Below are 26,524 nucleotides of genomic sequence, written 5' to 3'. Positions count from 1 at the left end.
GAGATATAGCCACAAACAAAGACATGCACAAAAACACTCACAATGACACGTGGTGGTTTTCTGGATTTACAGTATATTGTGCTACAATTAATTTGAAGGCTAAATAAACAACAATTTATTAAAAGGCAGCGTCCATAGCAAAGTATCCTGGTCAGCAGTTAACTGCTGTTCCATTATCAGCTGTGAATCGTGTGTGTGTGTGGTTTGTGTGTGTGTTTTCTGCTTGTGTGTGTGTGTGTGTGTGTGTGTGTGTGTGTGTGTGTGTGTGTGTGTGTGTGTGTGTGTGTGTGTGTGTGTGTGTGTGTGTGTGTGTGTGTGTGTGTGTGTGTGTGTGTGTGTGTGTGTTTTCTGCGCGTGTGTGTGTTAGTACAGTATGTGACTTCAAACAGTGGTCACTGCTGTCTCTGTGGGTGTCTGGCCTCGAGGAAAGCTAGGTGAGCCAGTGCTGCAGTACAATCCCTATAGTCTATTTGATGAGGAGACCTCATGCAAAATTGATGTGAACTTCAAGGTCATGGTGAGTTCATTCAGAGCATGCTCAGATCAGGCCGAGCCTGCAGCACAGCACAGCACAGCACAGCGCAGCGCAGCAAATAGGGAATGTTCTTCTGGACACTGTCAGACTTACTGTAAGCTGCTCTCGGCCTGATGGTGTGGTAGATTCAATATGATCAACTTTTACTTGAGCTAACATTAAGACTTATCCTCTGTTTGCTTCACCTTTGTTTTACTGTCGCAGCCAAGGCATTATAATGGAGAAGGAAGGTAACGTCTGTTAAGAAATATTGCTGTGATATATTGTTATTAGTAGTTAGTAGCTAAATATTTATGGATTATTGGCTCTTCAATTTGAATATCCCTAATCTAAATGCATGCAATTTGTGTAATATGGTTTACTTTTAGGACATGACCACTTAAAATGAAGCAATGCTTACTTGTGAAATCCCATAAAAGACCTTGGTATGGACATGATTTGTCAGCATTCACTGAGGAAAGATTTCCTCTAAAAGTTGTTATTTAATTTGCTGGAATTTTGACTGAGATAGAGAAACATCTACAGTATTGCCAAAAGACACAGCGTTACTCATATGTTTTAGTTTGGCAGGACCATTCAGGGTATATCATGGTGGGTTGGTAATCATTTCAGTATCTTCAGTAAAGTAGAGCAAGTGTCCTTAATCTTCACTTTTGTGTTACACTGTCCTCTGGTTAGAATTTGGGGGATTTCCTAGTGTGGTTTGAATGTATTCAGAGATGAATCACCCTATTTTTTTTTTTTACCTAAATGACTCCAATCTCTAAATAAATATTCAGCAAATAGGATTAATAAGTAACCTTTTTTTAAAATGATGATCTTAAAAAAAAGCAGCTCATGCTGAAAAAAAGTTTTCAAGAGTTTTATGCAAGAGTGAGAGCCCCATTTACTAAAGGTGTTATCTCGTTGCAGACTATTTGGACTTTGAAGATGGCAGGCAGCACATTTGAACAAAATCCAATAAGATCTGCAAACAGCTGGGAAGAGCACAATGTTATAATAACGCTATATTTTCAGAATGATTCTATTCAGTGTCATTAGAACCCAGCTTGGTTTCTAAAGATGTTAGTTGTGCTGAAGTTTCTTCTTCTTATTTTGCCTATGAAGGCTCCCTTTTTTTTTCTCTTTTACATTTGCAGGTTAAGGCGGGACTTTACCTGTGTTACATCTGGCTCTTAATGTACAGTAAAGGTTGCAGAGGCATATTGTTAGAATAATTCCTGTGGCTGAAGTGGCATCAGAGGTATAACCAAGGCTTAAAGGGGCGAAACAGTGTCACTGTTAATGTTGGAGCCAGCAGGGTGAAACAGCACTGTGTGTGTGTGTGTGTGTGTGTGTGTCTGAGTTTGTGTCTTTATGTGAAGTTCCTGTTTCATTGTATACACACTTTGCCCTGTCTTTGGACGTTAACGGAAACTGAATTTACCGGAAGTTAAAGGTTTCGCTAATGGTTTTTCAAATTAAAGTCCAAGTTAAAAAATAATAAATGATAAATTTGCTAATTTGTATTGTCAATATACTGTTATCACACCCCCACTTACAATACTGACCCTACTGACATTTAAACCTCATCTCTTTCGCAATTGAATTTATGTTTCTGTAATTGATTCGGTATGATTTAGTGTCAATTTGGTGTCTCTCCCTTTATTTGCCTATTGAGCAGGTCATGACAATCAGGGTGTATGTTTTTTTATATTCCTAGAATTATAAACGTTTTAATGACAAGTCTTGGGCATTCGAAAGGAACGCCATTGTTCAAACCAATGGGTAGAAAAAAAAATGTCTGTGACAAATCCATTCTCATTAAATGATTGGCAAAGACTTGAACTGAATAATGCAAGCTACAAAATGAAAGACTGTGCCATTTGTAGTCTGTCAGGTAGGACACCTGGGAGGTCATCACCGGCTTCAAGACTTCATGAAGCATCATTTTGACTGCCTGTTAGTTTGCCTGAGAAGGAAAAAGATGATACAGATTTTTACCCTTTCCTCATGTGAAATGTAATTTTATACTCCTTAGACAAAAACTCTATATGGCATTCCAATAAATATTTGTTTCTTAAATCTCATACTGAAAAGTATTTTTCCTTCTACAGTCATGATCTGAGATAAAGTCCTGCAAACCTTCAGACTCTCATGACTCTGCTTGCTTCTCTTTTAAACAGCTCAAGATCCCAGTGAACGTAAATGTCCTCTTCTTGCAGCATAAGCATTCTCATTTTGTTTCTGTCGGGACTGTGATTAACTGCTTTCGTTACCTGATCTGAGCTTTCATAACTAAGTATCTTGTGACCTTTCCTTTAGGGAAACGGTCTGTACACAATGCAATATAAAGGTGTCAGAAAGCAATAACTTAGAAACACAGTAGAACACACATAGGCTAATTAGAAAGCACTCAGAGAGTACATTACTCTGCCACGGCTGTAGTCCTTTGCATATGTAATTTCACTTTGCTGCAAAATATTGAGGTATTTTTAATCAGCTTCAAAATGCTTCCAACCATACGTGAGTAAGTTGCAAATATATTGAGCAGATTGGTGTGCTCATTAGGATGTTGATTTTAAATGGAGGTGTAGGCTGTTGCATTGTTGGGACTTTTCTTTCCTTTACAGCAGAAAGCAATTGTGCCCTTGACAAACAAAAACCTAATATAAACTCAGCCTAGTGTCTTTCTCCTATGTAAGAAGAGTGACTTGTTCTGAAAGGTGGACTCACTCTGCTTGTTACATCTGCAAGGCACACAGCAGCATGTCACATTTCAGTTCACTTTCGCATTGAGAGTCAAAATATAATGTTTATTAACTGAGAGGAATTGGAGGCTTGACAAAAACTTTCTTCCAAACCCTTATCTTACATGCTTTTCCCTGCATGCCCGTATAGGTTACAGTCCATCTAACTTTTTATTTGAATTTTTTACAACTCTACTTTTCAGAGTTTAATATGGTATGCTACCTTTTATTACACAGTTTGCCTTTGGCAGCACTGTTCTGCTACTACTAACTTTACAAATAATATAGTTATAAAACTTTTAGTAGGGCACATTTTTTCAGAAGTATTTTCATTATTTAACTTTTAAAACATTCATTTTTAACCAAGACTTACACCTGTGACATTTTTTCCATTTTAAATTGTGATTTTGCCTTTTAAATGGTTTTGATTGGAAATATTGCTGATAGATCATAACTTTTTGAAAAAGGTATTTCCAAATTAAGGTACTGGACAAGTGAAGAAATACTTTATACATTTTTTGGAAAACAGCCAATTTTATTTTACTGAAAGGAAAATGTTACTGCAGTCATCTGAATACATCAGAGGAACAGGAATGCGACTTTTCTATTAAATGAATCAGAATTGGCTAGAATGTCAAAACTTTGACCAGCTGTTTGTGCGAAATGCAAATATTTAAAAATAATGGGGATTCATCCTCTGGGTAAGGTGAATTGCGGAACCAAATTTCATGACAGCATCCAACAGCTGTTAAGGTATTTTACCACAACAACTACAGTACTGTCAACCTTGGTAAATGGTAAACGGACTTGAGAGTGTATAGCACTTTTCTAGTCTTCTGACTAATCAAAGCACTTTTACATGGCAGGTCACACCTTCACATTCACAACCGGTTACACACTGATGGCAGAGGCTGCTATGTAACCTTGGGAAAGTACTGACAGGAAAATTCAAGAAAATAATTATTGAAGTCAAAAATAATTATCCTCTGCAAAGTAGGAAAAAATCAATGTCAACACAGTAAAACTGGCTAAGCTTTAGAATATTGCTTTACTCAATATGAAAGAAAAAACACCTTAAGTCACACTGTTTAAAAACTGGAGCTATAACTCTTCCCAGTTTGAAGAAAAAAAATTTTCTTCCTTGTTTGCTGTAAGGGAAACTCACAAAATGCACCTTTTTTATTAATACAGAACCCTACTTGTACTATATATATATTATATTATATTGTATTATATATTGTATTGTGCTACTCACCTTCTGTCTTTCCAGCATGTTGTGGGTGGACTGATCATATTGATCTCTGTGAGGAACACACAAGCAACTCTAAAGCGATCAGCTACTGATTGTGTTTGCGTTTTTCCAGATGGTCACTAAACGGAACACTCATTGATCTGGGGAATGACTACAGGCGTCACATGTCTGGGGGCAGCCTGATCATTAGCAACCTGGACAAGGACCAAGACACCGGGGTGTACCAGTGCACCGCCTTCAACACACAGGGGTCCATTCTCAGCCATAGAGCCAGTCTGCAATTTGCATGTAAGTGAGGCTACAACGGATTCATGTTTCTGTTTCGACTCTGGCATATTTCAAACATTTTGCCATCTCTTTGTATTTGCTGAAATATCAGTTTAACATGTGTGTCATGAGCCGAGGCCAAGGCCTTCTTTTTTAATGTACAGTTTATCATTTAACTGCCTTGGAAGAGTTTCAGGAATGTATACGATTCTGAGGGTTCAGATAGTGGCTATGACAGTTTTCTTCCTGCGTCTCAACACAAATTATTCTCACAGGCTCTGATAGCATCAATACTCAGTCCAATGTGAATGATAGTTTTGCCAAATTATATGCTTGCTCCTGTTATATAAACTTTAGGGGAGACAGTGGCAGAAGTGTTTGCAATTTTGTGATCATGATTATTTTTTTCTTTTCTTTTTTTTCTTTATTATATATAAAACAGACCATGTTCAAATGAGGCAGTGGGTCTGTTTAATGGGTTGGATAGTAGTGCTGTAGAGTGAGGTTCTACCTTCCAGACAGTAACTCTATAGCCAACCTTTCCTCTCCTGATCAAGTCTGCTGACTATTGATCATGTCCCAAGGATAGAGAACCTTTCACTTCCTCTCAGGAGATGGATTGCTATTATCTTCATTACCCAGTAATGAATCTCACTTGTGGGGACCGGGTGAAGAGCAGACCTGATTGACATTTATTGTCTTCACTAATGTAAGTTAGGGAGGTCTAGGATATCAGCATGGCTGATTCTTAGTTTTCTCCATGTAATGAGGCCACTGCCCTATGATAGAACTGTCATGCCTTCTCTTCCAGCTGCACCTATACACTTACATCTCCCCAAACAATACATATGTGCAGTATAAATCACAGCACCTGTCTTAAAGGATCAATATGTAACTCTGACAAGTAACGTTTAAAACAGGTACTGCAGTCCACTTCAAAGCATTGAAGAGAGCTGTCTCACCATGAGATTCAGTGTTTAACCAGCTCTGTATCGATCTTGAAAACTTTCTGCGTTCGAAGCTCTCTCCATTTTCTCCAATATTTATTCTAGTTTTACCACGTTCTGGTTGTGTAGCCTATTAGAAAATGCAGAGGCTTGTTAAGTTGAGTAGATAGTAATATCTGAACCATCGCTTCAACACCTTGGTGTGGTTTGCCGTCGTATTATTTATTTCAGCAGATATCTCACATATTGTGCCTCTAAAAAAATAGTTAGTTTTATACTGCCTTAAAAAATATTTCATAGAAACTGGCACTCTTTGTTTCATGTTTCATGATGACATAGTCCTTTCATCCTGTTCTATAATAGTAATTTAGAAAATTACAATATTGTTAGGCCACAATTTGTTATAGTTATTGTTTCGTTTTTTTTCAAGTATCATGATTGGCCATTGGGGAAACTCGCAGTAAGACTAAGGTGGGGTGCCACTTTGGCTTTCTCAGTACATTAAGTTAAGAGGACAACTTGGTTACTTCATTTAGTTTCCAGGTGTTGTCATGAGCAACATTCTGGGTGCAATTGCAAACAAATGGACGTCATTAATCAATGGTTTACATGTACGACATGTCAAATTAGTATTTTTGAGAGGTGAGAAAGAGGGAAGTATGCATTGCGATGCAACTTCTGCTTGAAATGTGTTGTTTTATGGCCCTGGAACATTTAGTTAGAGTGCTCTGAACAGTCTTAATTCAGTATAGTTCTGTATTTAAGAAGCAGTGTGAGCTGACTGTTGGGAGGGAACCACTGCCCAATGTTTTCTCTCCATGATCACGTTATAAAAGGTTTTGAATCATGTCACATCGTGTTCATATTTTTTTTTGAGAACGACCAATTCTCATATTTTTGGAAGGAATTTCTCTCACAGTCACCACAGTGACCGATCTATCCGCTAAAGGAAAAGATTATTGTGAAGTGATTACTGTTTGTACATTCTTTGGTTGTATTGAGCAAAAATATCAAATGAAAGATGCTTGGCTCTGATACACGATGTTTAACAAGGAAACTGTTGCCAGTACAAGTGACCATCTTATCAGATCAACCACGATATCAACTCTTCCAAGGTGATCATTTGTCAGTGTTTGTTTAAAACGTGTTTAAATCCCCTCATAGTCAAAAACAAACCCGAAACTAGTTCAAAGTAAAGTGTCAACAGCTGATTGTTGTCCTTTTCCCCAATGTTCAGCAAACACGTGCCTAGTGCAGTGTTACAAACACTGGAAAAACATGATATGACCAGGTTTTAATATAAATATCAAACACACAATAAGGCTGCTGCATTTGCTTGGCTTCTGGAGTGGGGACAAGTGGATTTGCTTAAGAGTTGAACACAATATATAAGAAGGGAAGTTATACTGCAGCTCTATTGCCCGGACCAATCATCTTTGAAATGTAATGGTAGCTCCCTGTAATCTCTAGTCCAGCAATTCTGTTATGGCATAGGCTGCTTCTGCTTTCAAAGGAATCACTGCAGCTACAGTGAGTTTGGCCTCTAGCTCACAGAGTTACAGTGTGTGGTCAGTTCACTCCAGTGCTGCACATTATTCTTCTACTCAGAAGCCAGAGAAGAGTATCCCCTGCAGCACTCAGCCCAGCTACATCTCGACCCTCTTCTTTGCCATTTTGCACTTTCTTGGTGAAGATTACATTCTTTCCATATCCAACAAGAAGTTATTGTGAGCGCTCTGATTGACCTCCTGCTCCGTCAAAAACATTGCAGTTATAGTAATCTACTGCTTATTGTTCTGCTTTTGAATCAATCATATGTATTTCCCTCCTGCACCTCTGCCCAGAATCACAAAAGCATTCTGGAGATGAAGTCAGTGGCATCCTGTTGAGACAAGAAGGACATCACATCTGTCTGTATTTCAAGTCAGCCATCTTCTCCTGTGGCCTCCTCTGTGTCCTACCGTGACTTGGCTCTGTTTGATTCCACTGCGGTCATCAGAGAGCAGCTCATTAATCTTACCAGCACTCTTTCCCATTTCTCTCCATAATCTTCCCCCTCCTAATTTCCCTTATCGGTCACACTGACTTTCTTTTGTTTGTGTTTGGAAGGCTTACTCTAGGCTGGTAGCCAGAGGGTGCAGACTGAGTACAGATCAGACTGCGGCAGCTTCTCTTCATCGGTCATGAAGCCAGGGGTGGTTTATCATCCCAGGTTTGGGTTTTGTCTGCCAGCATCTGCTTATTCAGTTGTGTGGGGATAGATTGTACCGAGAGTATTGATAGGAGAGTTAATGCTTTTAAGTGCGAGTTTACACTACATTTAATAATGATGTTACTTATTGCTGCTGGCACGGTAATGTGTTATTTGTCATGCAAGCTCCCTCTCTGTTTGCACAGCCTGTTTGAACCTCTCCGATTCATTTCCAGTGTATGTCTTCTTTGCGTGCAGTGTTGCAGGGTAAACATCACCAAGTCAGGTCCCTCTATTTCATTAGCAACCCAGATGCCAGTGAAGGCTTCACACGCTGTCAGGACTGTCCAATGGCTATCAGTGATGCCATATTACATTTCTAGTGTCTACAATGTAACATCAAAAATATCCTGTGAAAACACATGAGGGAAGTTTGGGGGAAATGATGTCTAATATTTTCACGACTTCTTTTCAAAGAAACCATCGAGACTTCAAATTACATGAAAGCACAGATTCTAGTTGACTTATTTCTGTTTCATTTTTTTTTTTTTTTTTTTGCTGCTGTCTTATTCTATCTCACTCTGTTTTTGGATTTATCAGATCTTGAAAACTTTAAAACTCAAACTGTGAGAAGCTCTGTAAATGTCCGCGAGGGCCAAGGTGTGGTTCTGTTGTGTGGACCACCAGCACATTCTGGAGGTAAGTTTCATTTTTGTTAGTTTGCCCCTTTTGTGCATGTTGTCTGTTAGAGAAAATTACTCTTGACATATGAAAACTGTGTGCATGCTCTTTATTATCACCTTCTTACCTTTAAAACACTAAATCCACACATTATCTGTCATTTGTGTATTGTTTAACTAAGGGCTGAAAATATGTGACAGGAAACAGATGGGAGATTAAGGAGAAAAATAGGTGCGCCACACTTCTTTCAGAAGAGACAGAAAACTGGGGACATGGACAATTGTTGCTGTTGAGCTTGTCTCACTCTTGATACAGTAGCTTGCACTTCGGAACAATCAATTTCTTTCACAAGAGAACAGTTTGTAGTGCAGTGTATTGTGCCGCTGGTCTTTGGGATAATGGGTCAGAGTCCTGTGTGTGAAATACAGTTTGACAGCTTTCCCCTTACATAGCCTTATACACAGTTGGCTCTTGTCTCCGTAGCGCTATTGTGTGTTTTCATATTTTCAGAAGTGAATGAAAGTAAAGCATCTCGAGCCTGCTATCCCTTTCTTCATTTCTTGCCCTGTTTTTCACTCACCCGCTTTTTTTCACTCTTGAATTTAAACCATTGATTTGCTACATAACGTTGTACTCCACTGGGCTTTATTCTATGGGGTATTCCTTTTCATTACGCTTCATTGACTTTGAACTCTGCAAAAGCTTTTCTACCCACAACCACATTTATTATCACATCACTCAGATTGTTACTGTCTGTGAGGACGGACCCAAGTTCAGACTCGGGTGACAAAGAACTGGTGAAAGAAGATTTATTGCAAAGTTCAGAGGGGAATGATGATAGCCGGCAATGGCAGATGGCAGAAAAGATGAATTGGGAGGACTCAGGACACATGGCACGGCATGATTGCAGCTAGCTGGAAACAGTCGTGGGCATTACAAGCATGCAAGCCAAGCAAAGCAGGATAGTGATGCTGAAAGTGGAAGGGGAAGTTTTGAAAAAGCATATACACAGAGAAAAATAGTTATGAATGAATGACACTGAACAGCTTATGTTTATATCCTTCCAACCTTGGGAGAAACATCAAACTGGTGATGTCTGGATGGAGAATACGAGAGTACTTTTTAAGTTGATGAGTTGCTGTGCAAACAAGAGCTGGCAACTGAAATGCTGCCATCGCATGCAAGTTCAATCTGAAACTGTATGCCCCATTTAGCTCCAACATGGAGGTTGAAGACATGCAATTTTTTAAACAGTCTGAATTGGGCTTTCAGATATGTTTCCTCTGATTTGGTTGATTTGTTTAAGGGTTTAGCCAGTCAGCAGTGATGTTCAAATAAACCCATACATTTGAAAAGGCAGTCAAATCAAATGCAATTGTGTCACTTTTAGGATTTTTTAAATTAAAATAGTTTTTTTGCCATAAGTCACTGTTTCAGTTTCAAACCCCTTGCGTTACCACTCCTCACTTTACTTTAAATTCTGTCACAGTTCATTACAATACGTAGTTCAAATAAAGGTTAGGCTGTCTGTGGCTACAATGCTCATGCTTGCCCAATAAGGAGCTTGGTGTCTACATCACTGCCCCCAGCTCTCTGTCCCATCCAAAGCTCAGGACGCTTGGAGATATGAGGGTCATTGCATACAGCTTTTGTCTTTGAGCCTATCAACTCCAAAATATTAGATCACACAGAACATTGCTTTGCTTTTGCAAATGTGTGCAGTGATCACTCAAAAAGATGAAGTAATTCATAATGGCATGCCTCTTCTTTCTACCGTAGACATATCACTTCGAAGGGGCTTAATAACATATTTCTACTACCATACTTCAATTCATCCACCCTTTAATCCATCCATCCATTAGTTCATGCCTCCCATGAGGCTTCTATGTCACCCAGGGACCTGGGGAATGGAGGCCATGTGTCAGGGGAGAGCCACTGACGCACTGTAATCCATTTTGTTTCGCTCCCTTTCCTAAGGTCCCGTTTCTTCTGCACTGTTAGCTCTAACATTTGCACTGGTATCGCTTCCAAAGGAAACAGAGATAAGGAAAGAAAAATTGTGTGATGTGCTTATATTTTTAGGCCAATGTTGGGTATCTTCCCATGCCATACAGGTTGATTTTCCTTATACTGTAATTACCGAATTAGTCATGCTCAGAAAAAGGTAGAGCAGTGGAAAAACACTCTTCTAACTTGAATTGTTATGTGTTGTATGGTTGTGTTTTCCAGAGTTGACATTTGCCTGGATCTTTAATGTGTACCCATACTTCGTTCAACAAGACAGTCGTAGATTCATCTCTCAAGAGACTGGGAGTTTGTACATCGCAAAAGTGGAGCCCTCAGACGTTGGCAACTACACCTGTGTGGTTAACAACACTGTTACAAAGGAGAGGGTGCTCAGCTCTCCTACACCACTGGTTCTCAGAAGTGATGGTAAATACTTTAAATGACAAGAAACGTCTATGCTGTACTTCAAATCTTTATCTACTGATGTTTTTTAGACATTTTAATGTCACATTTAGTTTGTGACAGTAAACAATGACTTAACTTTTTGTTATTTCACACACCACTCTTCATTTAGATACATGTTGGACTTCCATTAGAAATAATCCTTCTTAGTTTCTTTTTTATTTTGGCAAATTCAAAACTATTAGTGTTGGCAGTTTTTCTAAAATTTCTAGATCAAAAAGCGGCCTAGATTTGTCAAAAAAAGATTAAAAGTTAAGGGCTCAATTTGGTTGAAAAAAAAAACATTATAACTGTTTTTAGATAACCTAATTGAGCAATTTTCATTGTGGTCAATTAAATATATTCATAAACTGCATTTATGTTCTGATCGAATTTCACAAGTATGTTAGCTCATTTATGATATTTTTACGTGGTTCAAACCAATCAGTCAGAAAAAATAAATCACCTGACTAGACTTACCTATTGTTTGTAACGTATTTAGTGCTGGAGCCCACTTCTTCCAAAGATTTTCAAACGTCAGGTATCATTGTCAGACTGTGAAGGGGGCATTAGGTACATAAGCTGTTTAGTCATAATGAAAAGCTATTGGTAAGGGATGACTAACAATTTTTCGATATTGGTTTGAATGAAACAAAAAACGTTATAATCAGAAAACTACTTATTATTCTATTAGTGCTGTTTTTATTTAATTTTAATTTTAATTTTAATTTTAATTTTAATTTAATTTTTATCTAGGCGCTATTTGTGCTGCTCTCTACAAGGCATCCCTTAAGACTTTGTTTTTTTTTGTGAAATACAGCCTATACATTAATGAGTCAATAACAGACATGACAGCATAGATGATGGCTCATTAGTAAAGTGTAATACAGTGGCAAAATGACTCTTCTGATTCTTTAATCTGTGTAACATGTTATGTTAATCATTCATTTAAAAAGCTTATCATCTGTTTGTTTTCCTTTTATAGGAGTGATGGGTGAATACGAACCAAAAATCGAAGTTCATTTCCCTGATACAGTTCCAGCTGCCAAAGAATCGTTGGTGAAACTGGAATGCTTTGCTCTGGGAAAGTAAGCCAGCCTAATTTAATGTGTGATATAAGCTGTAGGCTCTTCCATATATAGTATTACCCAGGATTTAAGAATCCACAAGTGTTACTATATTAATTCTCAGATTCATCAGATCATTGGGGAGTAAGGGTAGCGGCATGCCAGGGGAGGAGAAACCCCAGTTCATTTAAAAACTTTGGAACTTTGACCTAAGAAAGTTTGACAATAATTCACAAGTCACTTGTTTCAACTATCTTTTTTAAGCTCTTAAGTTCTTAACCAAACTATGATTACTGTCATGTTTTGTCCATCTATTGCAGCCCTGTCCCAGAAATAAGCTGGAGGAGAACCAGTGGTATCCCATTTCCCACCAAAGTTCAAATGAAGAATTCAAATGCAGTCCTTGAAATCCCTAATTTGCAGCAGGAAGATGCGGGGACATACGAATGCATGGCAGAGAATCGGCGAGGGAAAAACGCTGCACGGGGTCGTGTTTCATTCCATGGTTAGTGTACCGTTTCAGATTGATTGACAGTGAACGCAGGGAGAGGTAGAACAAATGTGTGTCTGCAACGGATATCACTGAATAGAAAATATGTGTGACCAACAGCTGTTTTCTCATTTGTATGACAGAAAACCAATTTGTTCATAGCATGTGGGCCTTAATGAGACTATGAAATGATAGGGCAGGCCATGGTTCCTGGATCAAAATGGAAAAGCGTACTATGAAACAGATTCCTAATTATTTTAAAATCATCAGTATTCAAATCTGCTGAAAATCTCATTGTCCTCATCAAGTTTACAAGACAATCGTTCTGATGACTTAATGCAAGGTTTTATTTACAGCTTTATATTTTTATTATACTAATCTTTACTGATTCACTGCTTCTATGGTTTAGAAGACTGAAAACATAATCTTTTGATTCATCCAAAGCTAAACCTCACTGGATCCAGACAATAACTGACACAGTTCGGTCCATCCGGGATAGTCTTTTCTGGGAGTGTAAGGCCAGTGGAAAGCCCAAACCATCCTACAGCTGGCTGAAGAATGGGGAGCCAGTGACACCTGAGGTATGGATGTCCACAAGACAAAAACACAACTTTAAGGTTTGTGTTGTTACTCATCCCTTCGAGAGTTATACACTTGGAGAAAATCACTAATGGGGCCTGCTGAGGAGATAAGATAAAGTTCAACTTGGCGTTATATCACTTCAGGTGATGTTTAGGTCCAAAATGTTCTAATAACTCTCAAGATAATAACAAGAAAATACTGATGAGATTTGTTAACAGTTAAAGGTAGTATTGTCATGGAAGTAAGCTGACTTGGCTCATAACTTATATGTTCTATTTGGAGAGTTCAAAGTTCATGCTTTCCACATGTGTCTTTAATTGTAAGTAGCTGGTGTTACTAAAGCTTTGAGCATTACTTATTGTTGCATTACGTTAAAAAGTAACTGAATCATCTTCCATGCTGTCATCACTGAAGTCATCTATAATTTCTTCTTTCCTCTCCTGCCGCCCTCCTCCCTTAACGGCGCACCAATAATTGCTGCTGTGCTTTTAGACAATGAACATGCAGAACTGTTTCTCTTCTCTGTGCAGTTCCGGGTGCAAATTGAAAATGGGGCTCTTTCTATAACGGAGTTGGACCTGTCAGATTCCGGGATGTATCAGTGTGTGGTTGAAAACAAACATGGAACTGTTTATTCCAGTGCCCAACTAATGGTGTTAGGTAAGATTGCATTCCTCCCTCTGCTTTTATCCTGTTTATCTGTCTGCGTGTTTGATCACCACCCAGGATAGGAGTAGACTGCTAAAGCTCTCTTCAGCAATCGTTCATAAGCACATCTGATCTGTCACTGGGCTCTGCCAGCAAAAATATGAATCAGAGAGAGTGTCTCACGTCTCTCTCAGTTGTATCATCATATTGATTTGAAGACTACAAACACATTGCTTTTCATCGTTGTGCATACTAGCTCATGCAGATGTGGTATTGACTTATTTGCAAAGCTTTATTACGTACATCTGAATGGTTCAGTGAGCTATCCGACCCCGCCTTGATACATATGACACTTTCAGGTACAGATAAACAGCTTACACCTATTTGAGATTTGAAGCTAAGGTTGGATATTGTGTTTTAAATTGAGGTGGGGTGGCAGGTGGAACTATTGCCTTCAGCTCAATAGGTTTTTCTGCTGCGTTTAAGATAAGATTTTAGCTGCTAAAGCTGCATTAAAGTCAAAGTCAATATGGCATGTCTGATCAGCAAAGATTCAGATTACTTTACTTCAAAAATCCCATTAAATTCTCCGCTTCTCTCCCCCATGCAGCTTCGCCTCCCAGCTTCTCCAAAACTCCATTAAAGGCCTTGCTAAAAGCTCGATCAGGCACTGAAGTCACTCTTGAATGCAAGCCTGAGGCCTCACCCCCAGCAATTAGCCTGTGGAAGAAAGGGAATGAGATCCTGCAGAGAACTGAAAGGTAGGATAAAAGTTCAGACGCATATTCCTAGCAGCTTTTATTCAGTTGCACTGCAAGACGACTTGTCTGAATATTGTATTTGGCATTTGTGCAGGTGCATAGAATAAAAGGCTAATGAGGAAAATGAGCACATGGCACCCACGGGGGAAATTGCACATGGCTAACATGCTGAAGATGCTGTTGTATCAACACTGCATGCATTAAATATTTAAGAAGATAAACAAATGAAGCTGCTGCTTAAGATAAGTCCATCTCCTTTCTGAGATAAGGAGGTCAAAGAGTCAAATGATGTTTGAGGAGGCCCTGAAATCTAAAGACACTTAAAGATTCTACTCTGGTTGCCTTATAAATGAACCTTTTCTCAATGATATAATCAAATGAACAGTGTAGGTCTTTGTTTCTGTAAGATCCCCCAACATTACGGAGAAAAGATCTAGCTCCAGGTAGAAACTTGTTTTGAGCACATTTTTTAAACCTCTTCCCAAAATACAGATACAATGTGACAATACCAGAAAAGTTGACTGTCGGGTGATATACAAAAAGACCAGTTTTCATCTGATTTTCTAATACCGCAAATATTTAACATCTAGCCAGAAAGTTATTAATTATTTTCATTGACAGTACCTTGTGATTGAGTCAACAACATCAAACCAGAAACTAATTCCCACGGTATAAGGCAGTCTAAAGTATCCTCCCTTTAAGGTACTGTATGGAATATTTCCCAAAGACCGGTGTGTTAAATAAAGGTGTTTTTTTTTCAATTTATGTTTTGTAACCATCTTTGATTTTTTGTTTTATTGCTGGCTGACAAACTAACATTTTAGAATCGCAATCCTTTTTTTTTGCTTTTCAAGTGCATTTTAAGAGCAGAAAACACTTGATTTAAGAATTGGAGAGAACAAAAAGTTCCATCCATTTCATTGAATTGGTTGTAGTCCATACGTTTCCCCTCTCCATTAACAAGGTAATTTATATACAAAACACCCTGTTCAAAAAGACTCTTCCAGAAACAGGCTTCTCCCTAATCACAATATTTTAATTAAACCATAAAACCTCCTGCAATACCTAATTTCTTCCCTCTGGACGGTTAAATTGAAAGCATAACCAACTCTTCATTACGTATTTTTTTTTAAGAAGTGAATTTCCCAGTAACTTCTCAACTAAACCCATGTGACAAAGTTGGATTTGCCAAAACTAAAAATACTATTAAAAGGGGAAAAAAATCCCAAAGCAAATAAAATGCAAGAAATGAAACATCTGAGCAATTTATGATTTCTATAGACTTTTCCACTTTCCACACACACACACACACACACACACACACACACAGGCAGGACAAGACTAAATTGAATCTTTTCAGCCAAGCTTTTGATTGCTTGATGGTCCGACATTGTCCTCTTCTCACAACTTTGTGTCACAAATGATGTATGTGGCATTGGTATAGCAATTAATCATTAATAATTATCTGAAACTACTGACAATAAAAAGCAGGAACCTAAGAGGCAGTATATAAACTAAATTACTTAGTATGCAACAACTTTACCAAGATAATTAAAGCTGAACAAGGCCAAAACTGTATGTGTAGACAAGGTCTTAAATTGGGGTTTGAGAATATTTACTTTTTCAGCATCCCTCAGATAGGCTTTTCCAAAGGTGAGGACCACTGCAATAAAAGGTTGCTGTTCTTACTTTAGGGACTGTTAAAAGACAAAAAAACAAAATACCATGGGGATCGTGTGCACTCAGGAAATATCTTACTGATGGACTGAACCAAGACCATTTACTGCTTTTTAAACAGATACAAATACCTCAAAATCAATAATAAATTAAACAGAGAGCAGGGCAGACACTTCAAAACTGAATGGTTGTCTGCCGTCTTTCATCATTTGTCTACACACCTTCAGTGCAGAGAGCTACTCTTGTTAATCCTGTCGGAAAAGGACTACACAAATCTTTCTGAACTCAGATGCTATGTATGTATATATATATGTGAAAACTATTATTATTATAACGAAGGATTTATTCACAGATGATTCAAAGATTTAAGTTGTTAAAAGATATTTAATCCAATGTTTGTGGGTTTGTCGCCCTTAAGCTCACTGACAAGGTTCGTCCTAGTAGCCGAGCTATAGCTAAAGGAAGTTCTATTCAACCCATAACACAATATCTATGTTGGAGGTTAAAGGGCATCTATAGGCCGTACACATTAGAAAATTTGGAAATTCCAATTGAGTCAACTTTGATTATTATCACGTAATTTCCAGCGGTGGCCACAGTAGATGAAACAAAAAGTGAGTTATATACTGTAGCCTGTTTTCACAGAGCAAAGCCATTATTTTGATCTAGTTGATAATTAATGGTACAAGAAATTACTTTAATCAATTAATATTATGGATGGTATAATTCAATATCACTTACTTTAACACTTTTTGCTGGATAGCACAACCCTTACAGTGCCATGTTTTATGGGACAATGCTTTTGTTTATATAGTACTGTATTGCGCCAAAGCTTCTGAATTTTTGTATTAAATTATATATCCTGCTAGTCAAAGAACTCACAGCACGAGAGTGTTCTTTTCAACCTCGCAATGCAAAGCCTGTAGGGCACATTTAATCTACTCATTAAATGATTCTGTGCTACTGTTTGTAAAATAAGTCATTATTTATTAATGTGAACCAGTGCTCTTGCCCACCACTGAGCCAGTGTGGCGTTCACCCTGCCTGCTGCTTACCCACAACAAATAATCTCATTTTTGGGTTTGTTAATGGAGTCCACATAAGTCAGTACAGTAAAAGTATGTTCTTCTTTCCTCAGGATTATCTTGCTTCCCAACGGGACTTTGAAGATCGCCAATGTGACCAAACAGGATGCAGCCAGCTACACATGCTTTGCTAAGAATATGTTTGGGGCAGCAAGCACAACTGGGAGGTTGATTATCACTGGTGAGTCCGTCATTCAAGTCAATGGCCATCAGACTACACATACATAGTGCATTTATAGTCTGTAATCACTCAAACTAAGCCCTTGTATACAGTGTTTCTTTAATGATATACATTTATGATCTAAGAGGCTGCTTTCAGCATTTTAAATTTCCATGTGCGCACTAACACTGCAGCAGCTAATATCATGGAACAGTTTAGATAAACCTGACAGGACAGAGGAAACTCTCCAGAGGAAACAGAATTACACTTTAAGCTGCTTAGATTGATATTTTTACACGGTGATGGAGCTCTGGATCCATCGGGAAGATGACTACTCCAGGTGCTTCTGGTGTAATTGTGCAATCTCACACTTCTTTCTGCTGTTGTGAGATCGTTGCAGGTAATATTATAACACAGCAGTGACATGGTGACAGTTCGTTTTATTGCCAGAATCGCTCGTGGAACATAGTGAAAATGGAAGATGCTGAAACGATCACTGCCGTATGTATTTACAGCCCATCTGGTTATCATGGTGCACTTCTCAGTGCTTCTGCCTCCCTGGCCTTAGATGGAGTGAAATGATTCCTTTCTATCTCAGCTTAGTTAACAGTTTTTGTATAACTAACATCTAAAAGTGGGGGGACTCGGTGTCCCCCCTATTCCAGCGCCAGTCACAGGCAGTGGATCTTAACACATTATAACTGAAGTGTTGGAGCCAGGCTAACTGTTTCCTCCTTGATCAAGTCTTTGCTTTACTTCATTAGCTGGCAAGGTGATATCATTAAATAGGATATTTCCTCTGTATTTTGGTAAATTGTAAATAGACTCGAGCTTGTCGAGTCCTTTTAAAGTCTTCAGATGACTCAAAGCACTTTTTACACTGCAGGCTACATTTACATACTGTTGGAAGAGGCTGCTATGTTATGTGTACACATTCATGCGCTGCGGACGTAGCAACGGGAGCAATTTTAGGTTCAATGGCACTTCTTTATGTGGCTGAAGGAGCTGGAGATTGAACGCCTTACCTTCCTTGTGGAACATGACTGACTCTACCACTGAACCACAGCACAGTTGTTAAATCAAGATCTCAATCTATTTATCTCGTAGTCTAGTTAGTTCTAATTTCCGTCATTAGGTTAGATTTCTGCCATTTATTCCAAATCTTGAGAAATTAACTCTTTATCACAGGAAAACCTGCACTGTTATCCATAGACAACAAAATTAAAGATTGACGATTTTAAGAAAACAACCAAAATCGTGCATTATCATGGTAAAACTATGTGAAATAAAATGAACTGATGTACGTCCACTGACTTAAATGACAGTGTTTTGAATGAGCTGTGTTTAAGTTAGATGGGCTCATGATGGTATAAAAAGGTTTTAGGTAGAGATATTAACATTCTTTGTTGTCATCTGTTTGGCCAGAGCCCACCAGAATCACCATGAGGCCTACAAACATGGAGATTATTGTTGGCGAGAGCATCGTGTTACCCTGCCAGATTGCCTGCGATCCAGCTCTGGAAGTGTCTTTCTCGTGGGCATTCAATGGACAGCTCATCGACTTCCAGCGAGACAGCGATCATTTTGAAAGAGTGGGTGGGGTGAGTCATCTAAAGCACTAAGCTCAGCTGCTTTCTGGCTATTGTGGGATTAATAGGGATATACTGTGTTATGCTTAAGGGTGTGCTCCTCTGCCTTGATAAGGGATCTTAGACACCAATAATACCCAAGAAAGGAAATTTATGCCAAAATTGGTTCATTTAAAACTTTTCAATGGGTCAATTGTGAATTAAATATTAAAAAAAGATACATATTCACAAAGAATTAAACTCTAATTATTTATTTTATATGCCATTAAAGCCTCAATGACTGTAACTATCAAGTCAGGGTTCAGGATCCTTAACTTTTAACTGGCTGCATGAGTGCCACATGTTACACTTTTAAAGATGTAATTGTGAAATGCAGGTTCAGTCATATAGAGGGTCTTTATTCGTAAAGTATTTTTATTTTTATCCATTGAACCTTAATTTACCTTACCTCAAAGGAGGACATGTCTTATCTTCTCCCTCCGCCATACTTTAATTTGCATTCCTTTAAAGATCTTGAGCCCAAAAATAGTTACGTAATGAGCTGACTGGCATTCACCAAGGGCATGTCCTGGTACCAGTCCATGTTCATTTGAAATCCTTATGCTCTGAGATAAAAATGGATAACAATTCATCCTGAAATATTTGTTCCATTTGATGAAGGGCGAGGTCAGTTGTTCAGTTATAAAATCACTTCACACCCTCCTTTGTTTTCTTGTGCCATTTATCTTCCTAGGCCAATTGTCCGATCATTGTTGTTCTTGTGTAAAAGCCTGATATCATATCTGAACGCCCTTGTGGCGTTGTGAATGAAATGTACATTGTTGTGTGCATAGGCATATACTGAGATAAAGTTTTCACAGAATCTGTTTCCCCTGTCCAGAGAGATTACCAGCCCCATGCTCAACAGCTTCTGATGAATTAATTTACATAATTAAAGCAAATCTGCTCATCGCGTCCTTCATGCCAAGCAGGACGCCTTGCTCACAATTGCAAGCTCTCAGGTCGACAGGTGGTGGGTGACATTCAAGAGAGAATCAAACATGGAACAGCCATGCGTAAAAAAAAAAATGTCAGGAGGTGTGAAAGAAGTAAAAAAAGAATCAGAAGACGAAAGATAGCAGGATAGGTCGTCATGCATAGAGGTGCCATTACGCTCAGCTCTGCTTTATCAGATGCTCCAGCAAGGTGGACATCAACAGGTCGTCTTTCCAAGTTGCTGCAGATTGAAGCTAGGATGATAAGCTGCTGAGGGATAGTAAAATCTGCTATGACTGCAGTGAGTTCTGCCTGCCTTAACCCTCTGGTGACTTGCCTCATTCTTTGTATGGGTGTTCTGTGACAGCCCACTTTAACAGGGGGCTTTTAGAAGGTGGATGCAAAGTCAGAATGAGAAAGTAATGATAATGTCTGGATCTGATGTGTTTTTATACATTTTTAATTTGTTCCATGGCATACATTAAAGGTTGATTTTGATGGTATAAAGGGTTTTGTGTAATGCGCTTGGTGCACGGCGATTCGTGTCCACCTATATTTCGGTATTTACGCAGTGCAAAGAAGATGGATTATGTAGCTTGATTATACATAGGTGTGTTTTGGGTGTAACATGAATCAAACCAATCGTTGTCAGATCCCATTTCATTTAAAAGCCACATGCGCCCCTGCAGGCTTGCACGTTGCTATATACTGTACACAGCAGAATTCAGTTTTTATTCTGATGGATCGAACTCCAGCTTGATACTTTAACTTCTCTGCTTTCATTTTACCCCTGAACAGATTAAATAGAACAAACACAGGACAGTGGAATATGATTATGACGGACTGAGGTCATATTTCACTGAATTATTCCCACAACACCAGAAACGATCAGATAGACACGGTGAATATTTCAGCATGAGGCACAAAAGTATATCCTAATTAATTATTAAAATCTCCAGACACGGCGACAGAATCGTACAGGATCTATGTTAACTAATGTTCAGTGTGCTTAACATCAAAATACATGCAGGCTGTAAACCTGGATTTACTTCTTCTCTGCTGGAATGCTTGGCTACATTATCTAATGCGTGGGTAATGAACAGTGTCTACATGAAGATCTGTGGTTGTCTGTGGTATTTATAGTTATGTATAAGATGTATTATGAATCTGACTCTCTGCTGAACTAGAGTATGTGTTTCTGTGTGTATTAGACAGAACGCACACTGGAAGAGTGTACAAGGGACGAGAGCTTGGAAACTAACAGAAATAGAACCAAAAGCGCTCCACAGCCATTAAAAATGTAATTGGAATGTATCAGCAAATGAAATGACGTGTGTGTTTGAATTAAGCTCAGGAGAAATGTGTGGTGAACTCGTATGCCCATTTATCTAATGTTTCCTCTTAATATCAGAAACATGCTGTTGCCACAGACTTTAAACTGTGGACCAGGTTTAGGTGCTCTGAGGCGCAGTCCTTTTCTGCGTCCTCAAGATAGGAACGCCCCCAACTTTTCAAGTGACCTCACCTCATTTTAAAACAAACACACCCCTGGGCGCTAACAGGAACCCCCGATCATTTGCTATTTAAACAATGTGAGCGCTGGAGGATTTGCACTGGGCTTACGATTGGGCCCTACGTTGTTTATGTCACACTATACGTATCAGGTTTCACAAGCAACCAAGATTTAGGCAAATTGTGCGTTACACGTGGTCTTTCATTACAGCCACATTGTGGCCGGTTAGCATTGATAGTTATCACAATCATCAACTTGTGATCCTCAAAATTAAACTTTTCAAATTTTCCTTAAAGCAACCACACCTCTTCAGTCAGGAAAGTTGATGAAAAATCACCTTATTATGTTTTGTTGTGTTCCCTCGTGGACATTACATGCAACAGCTTATGTTAATTAATATTTGAAATACACTCATATCTTGCTTGAGCTTATGTAATTACAGAATAATTAGGAATGTCAAAATGTCAAATTGACTGGCCTGTGTTTGTGTTGTGTGTTGAATGTTTAGCTGGTAGCTGTTTGTATGGGGGTTGGGGTGCTGGTTGCTTGGGTATTGCCTGAAGGGCAGCCAATAGCATTGTTTGTGCAGAGTACATCTGCCATGTGTATTTTTACTGTTTGAAGAGGAGAAAAAAAAAATCAGTGGCCTAAAGATGATGTAATTGCGCAAAGCATTATAAAAGTGACAACAACCCAGAGCCAAAGGAGAGTGATGACATAACTTAGCATCTCTTACCAAGCCTTTTTTTTTTTCTTTCAAATATACATTTTCTCTAGAGCATATCAGGGGATCTGATGGTTCGAAACATCCAGCTGAACCATGGAGGAAAATATGTATGTGTTATTGACACTGATGTTGAGAGCCTGTCCACGTCTGCCATCCTGGTTGTCAAAGGTAAGAGAACCTTTTGATTTCAAAAGCTTGCTTTTATATGCTCCTGCATGATTTGATGTAATGGATAGTTCTATTTGCATTATTTCCTTAGAAAATGAACTGTACGATGATATAGCATGAAACATTTGTAAAAAATGTTCAAAGAACACAAGTTTAATAAAAATAAATAAAAGAATGAAATCCCCTGAGCCTACCAATCATTGTCTTTGCAATGTAGACACAAGGATACTGTTTCAATCAGAGGTATGAGTTGCTGAATTTCACAAATGTTCCACATTCACACTGGTTAGTGTGACTTCTGGCCCAGTTGGATAGTGCTTATGATATGCTCTGTTTTTATCCTGCTTACTTAAGTGTATCTGGTGATTTTCATTAGTATTCATGCCCTTAACGAACTGTAATAGCTGTCCCTGGTGCTTTGAGAATGCAATGTTTATCATAGAAAATGATTATAATTGGCTTATTTACACATTGGAGAAATACCATTGAAAACATTTGAATAATTACAGCAAAAAATAACCAACGGACAAAGTCAGAACATGTTACATGTTACAAACAAATGCATTCCCCTTTCTCTCTCTCTCTCTCTCTCTCGCTCTCTCTCTCTCTCTCTCTCTTTCCCTTTTATTTTTCTCAACATTGTCTGCTCCTGTGTGACACCATGCTTTATCATAAAAGATCCAACCCGGTGTCTGGTCCACTGCTGATGAGTCATGTTGAGTTGTCTCTTTGTGGCCTGGCATATCCACACACAGTGAAAGAAAAGTCCATGAATGCACACATATTAAAGATGGCTCTTAAATTAAAGGTACAGAATGGGCTTGACAAGTCATAAAGTGTAAAGAACGTAGGGGGAGCTGCTCATGTAGTGACCATCAGCAGGTGACTGTCATGTGCGAGTCTTCGTAAGAGAGTCTATGTGCTTGTGTTTTTTCTATAAGTCTCTTGTTTTCACCTATAGCCGCAAAACAAATTTCCCCTTGGAGACAATAACCCTGAAGTTGTAGATTTTTAGTTTGAAAAAGTAGTGCACTTTGCTTTACAATGATTGAGCACCTAAGGTTAACCTATCTCATTGTCTAATTGATTTAGGTCCGCCAGGTCCCCCTTACAAGGTAGCAGTGGAGGAGATTACAGACAGCACAGCCCAGCTTTCCTGGAGTCCAGGAATGGACAATGGCAGTCCCATCACTGGCTACATCATTCAGGGCCGAACACCTTTCACTGTGGGCTGGCAGGCTGTTGACACAGGTATCATTAAACATTGCTCCCTATTTATGAACTTTTGTGTGTTTTGATATTTAATTCATGTCCATATTTTAATGCTTTATAAGTATGAATGCCATTTTAATATTTGCATTTAAGTGTCAAGGAAAATACAAAATTCTGTAAAGTTGATGGAGTCAAATGCATTTTTAGGTAAAATAATCAGTTACATTTTGAAATATAAAAGGAAAATTACAATACATTTTCAAATATTACATTTTTCTAACCTGTAGTGTAACAACTTATTTTTCTAAAGAACCAGTTTTCTGCTTTACAGTGCCAGAGGAGATCAGCGGAAACATACTGACAGCAACAGTTGTGGGTCTAAATGCCTGGGTGGAGTATGAGTTCAGGGTGGTGGCACGCAACACTGTAGGCCTGGGGGAGCCGAGCCCAGCCTCAGCCAAGACCAGGACAGAGGATGCAGGTAGTGAAACTCTGTACTAAAGTGCCCGCTCAAATACTGTGGAATATATATGAAAATAGTGTTGAAAGATTTGCTACTGCTTTGCACTATTACTTACCATGAATTACCTTTCCTGAGATTTTTCCCCCATATTCTTGTGTTACATAACTGACCCAGAATGCACTGTTCATTTACATATACAAAGTCCATAAACTGTCTGTAAAAACTTGGTTTTAGTCGACAGCTCAAGACGCAGTAGATGCCGAGTTGTAGAAAAGAGAAAAGGAGAAAAAACACAGCATTGAAAACAGATTTTATGATATTGGAGAATATGTGTGCTTCTCTGTAAAAAAAAAAAACAAAGAAAATGTTTGAAGTTGAGAAAAGTCTGCTGCTAAGATAATAAGTACGGTAACTATATTTGTAACCTTGGGACTGCTTTTTAACTTCCTTTTATTTGGCAACCCACTGCGTAAGAGAGAGTGAAAGCACAAGACTGAGTGTGTAAACATCAGAGAAAGATGCCATAGAATGATTTGAAATCACATAGAAGTTATATAACTTAATCATATGAAGCATTTGAAGGCCAGTATATAGCTACGAAGATAGCGTGCACGTGTTTTTATGTTTTTCAAAAGAGTCAAACGTGAAAAACACTGTAAAGTTCGAGGTTCCCACATGGTGATGTGCTGTACACTGTTACCAACATTAACCCCCCTCTTACAGCCAACCATGGGAATCAAAAATTAACGCTGCAACAACACATTAAGTGTAATCCTCCACTTATTAAAGGATACTACATGGACATGAATGAGTACTCCCCACCTACAGCATCAGTTTTGCCATTACTTTGCAGTGCACAAGCAGTAGAGTTGGAATAGAAATGGAGTGGGTTGAGTCAAATGTCATTTTCTAAAATACTACAAATCTTTGCTTAGTGTTTATGCAAGGAGACATTTGGCAAAAACACTATTTCAGTTACACTGAAATGTAACTGTTTGCATAAAGTGGAGGAGTCGTGTGGTGTGAAATACAACACTTTATTAGTCTACAAGTATAGTGAATACTTGTACTTGGGCCTTGTATACTGTGTTCTAATTGCCTGCCTCTGGACTTTGCCTCAGTTCCTGATACAGCTCCCACTGATGTTGGAGGAGGAGGCGGCACAAAGTCTGAATTAGTGATAACATGGGAGGTAAGTCATCAGTCACATTTTACTGTTCTCTCCGTGGCCGAGTAATGGTTTTGCTTAATTGTGCTGAATTGAATGGAGCAATTCTGAGACCCTCATTAGAGCGAGACACCTCACCTCTGACTCTGCCTCCAAGTGCCATTTTATCCTTCCAAACGCAGGGACAGAGAGCACTTCCTATGAAGAGCTTTGCACTTTGGCCACAATTACATAGCAGCGCTAGAAGGAAAGATAAGGTAAAAGGTGACTGCTGAGTGTTCTGGGCAGTAACAGCAAAGAAAGGGGAAGTGTCAAATCACAGAGACCCTGGTCAACACACTGCAGAGACAGGCCTATCTATTTCTTTGTCTGTATGCCTTTTAATATCACTATAGTTTTGTGTTTTGCTCCCAGCCTGTTCCTGAGGAACTACAGAACGGAGAGGGCTTTGGCTACATCATCGCCTTCAGGCCTTTGGGCACAGTCATGTGGACGCGAGCCGTTATCTCCATACCTGGCGTGGCACGTTATGTCTTCCGCAATGACACCATCTCACCCTTCTCGCCTTTCGATGTGAAAGTGGGGGCGTACAACAACAGGGGGGAAGGGCCCTTCAGCTCGATTGCTACAGTTTATTCGGCAGAGGAAGGTATGGGATATACTTCATCGTCTGCAGCACAGAGTGAGGCTTTAATAAGCTATAATCTCTCTTTTCACACCTACGACCTTGAATAAAAATGATTAAATGAGTTTTTTGTCATACTGTTATTCCCCTTTCCCTCTCATGCTGGGAATGTCAACTTGATATTAGTTATCATGCTGGTAGATTACAGGAAATCCTAGAAGACACTTACTACACTGCTCTGTCAGGGAGGTATGCTGTTAATTGAATTTGTGGGGCAGATAGTCTTCCTTTATGTCATTCACAGATCCCATTAAAAGGGAGCAGGGGGAAATAGCTTTTCAGTGAAACTACAGGTCTTTTTGCTATTAGTGTGTGTGATGGTGCTGTCTGAGTGTCTAAGCTTCTGGGGCTCTATTTCTGCAGTTCCCAGTTTGGCTCCTACGAGGGTTATGACCAGAAGTGTGTCTGCAGACCACATTGAAGTGATCTGGGAAGCTCTCCCTGCCATCCCTGAAAGAGTGCTTGGATACGAGGTATATTGTAATTTTGTTTTTTCAAATAACA

General features: G+C 38.9%; 1 protein-coding gene across 1 annotated transcript in view; it reads left to right on the top strand.

The window, feature by feature from the left end:
• cntn3b (contactin 3b) overlaps positions 1-26,524 on the top strand; it is a 45,536-nt gene that overhangs the window by 12,221 nt on the left and 6,791 nt on the right. Inside the window, exons 4-19 of the mRNA XM_020632735.3 lie at positions 4,629-4,804; positions 8,522-8,620; positions 10,832-11,035; positions 12,036-12,138; positions 12,438-12,622; positions 13,052-13,188; positions 13,720-13,849; positions 14,448-14,598; positions 17,414-17,541; positions 18,946-19,121; positions 22,375-22,492; positions 23,585-23,743; positions 24,036-24,185; positions 25,289-25,359; positions 25,750-25,984; positions 26,384-26,493. Coding sequence (XP_020488391.1) covers positions 4,629-4,804; positions 8,522-8,620; positions 10,832-11,035; positions 12,036-12,138; positions 12,438-12,622; positions 13,052-13,188; positions 13,720-13,849; positions 14,448-14,598; positions 17,414-17,541; positions 18,946-19,121; positions 22,375-22,492; positions 23,585-23,743; positions 24,036-24,185; positions 25,289-25,359; positions 25,750-25,984; positions 26,384-26,493 — 2,332 coding nt within the window. The remainder of the gene's footprint in view (positions 1-4,628; positions 4,805-8,521; positions 8,621-10,831; positions 11,036-12,035; positions 12,139-12,437; positions 12,623-13,051; positions 13,189-13,719; positions 13,850-14,447; positions 14,599-17,413; positions 17,542-18,945; positions 19,122-22,374; positions 22,493-23,584; positions 23,744-24,035; positions 24,186-25,288; positions 25,360-25,749; positions 25,985-26,383; positions 26,494-26,524) is intronic.

Source organism: Labrus bergylta, chromosome 5 (assembly GCF_963930695.1).
Source record: "Labrus bergylta chromosome 5, fLabBer1.1, whole genome shotgun sequence".
NCBI classification, from domain to species: domain Eukaryota; kingdom Metazoa; phylum Chordata; class Actinopteri; order Labriformes; family Labridae; genus Labrus; species Labrus bergylta.
The sequence above is the reverse complement of the archived record's forward strand: the minus strand, read 5'-3'. Positions and strand labels throughout refer to the sequence as shown.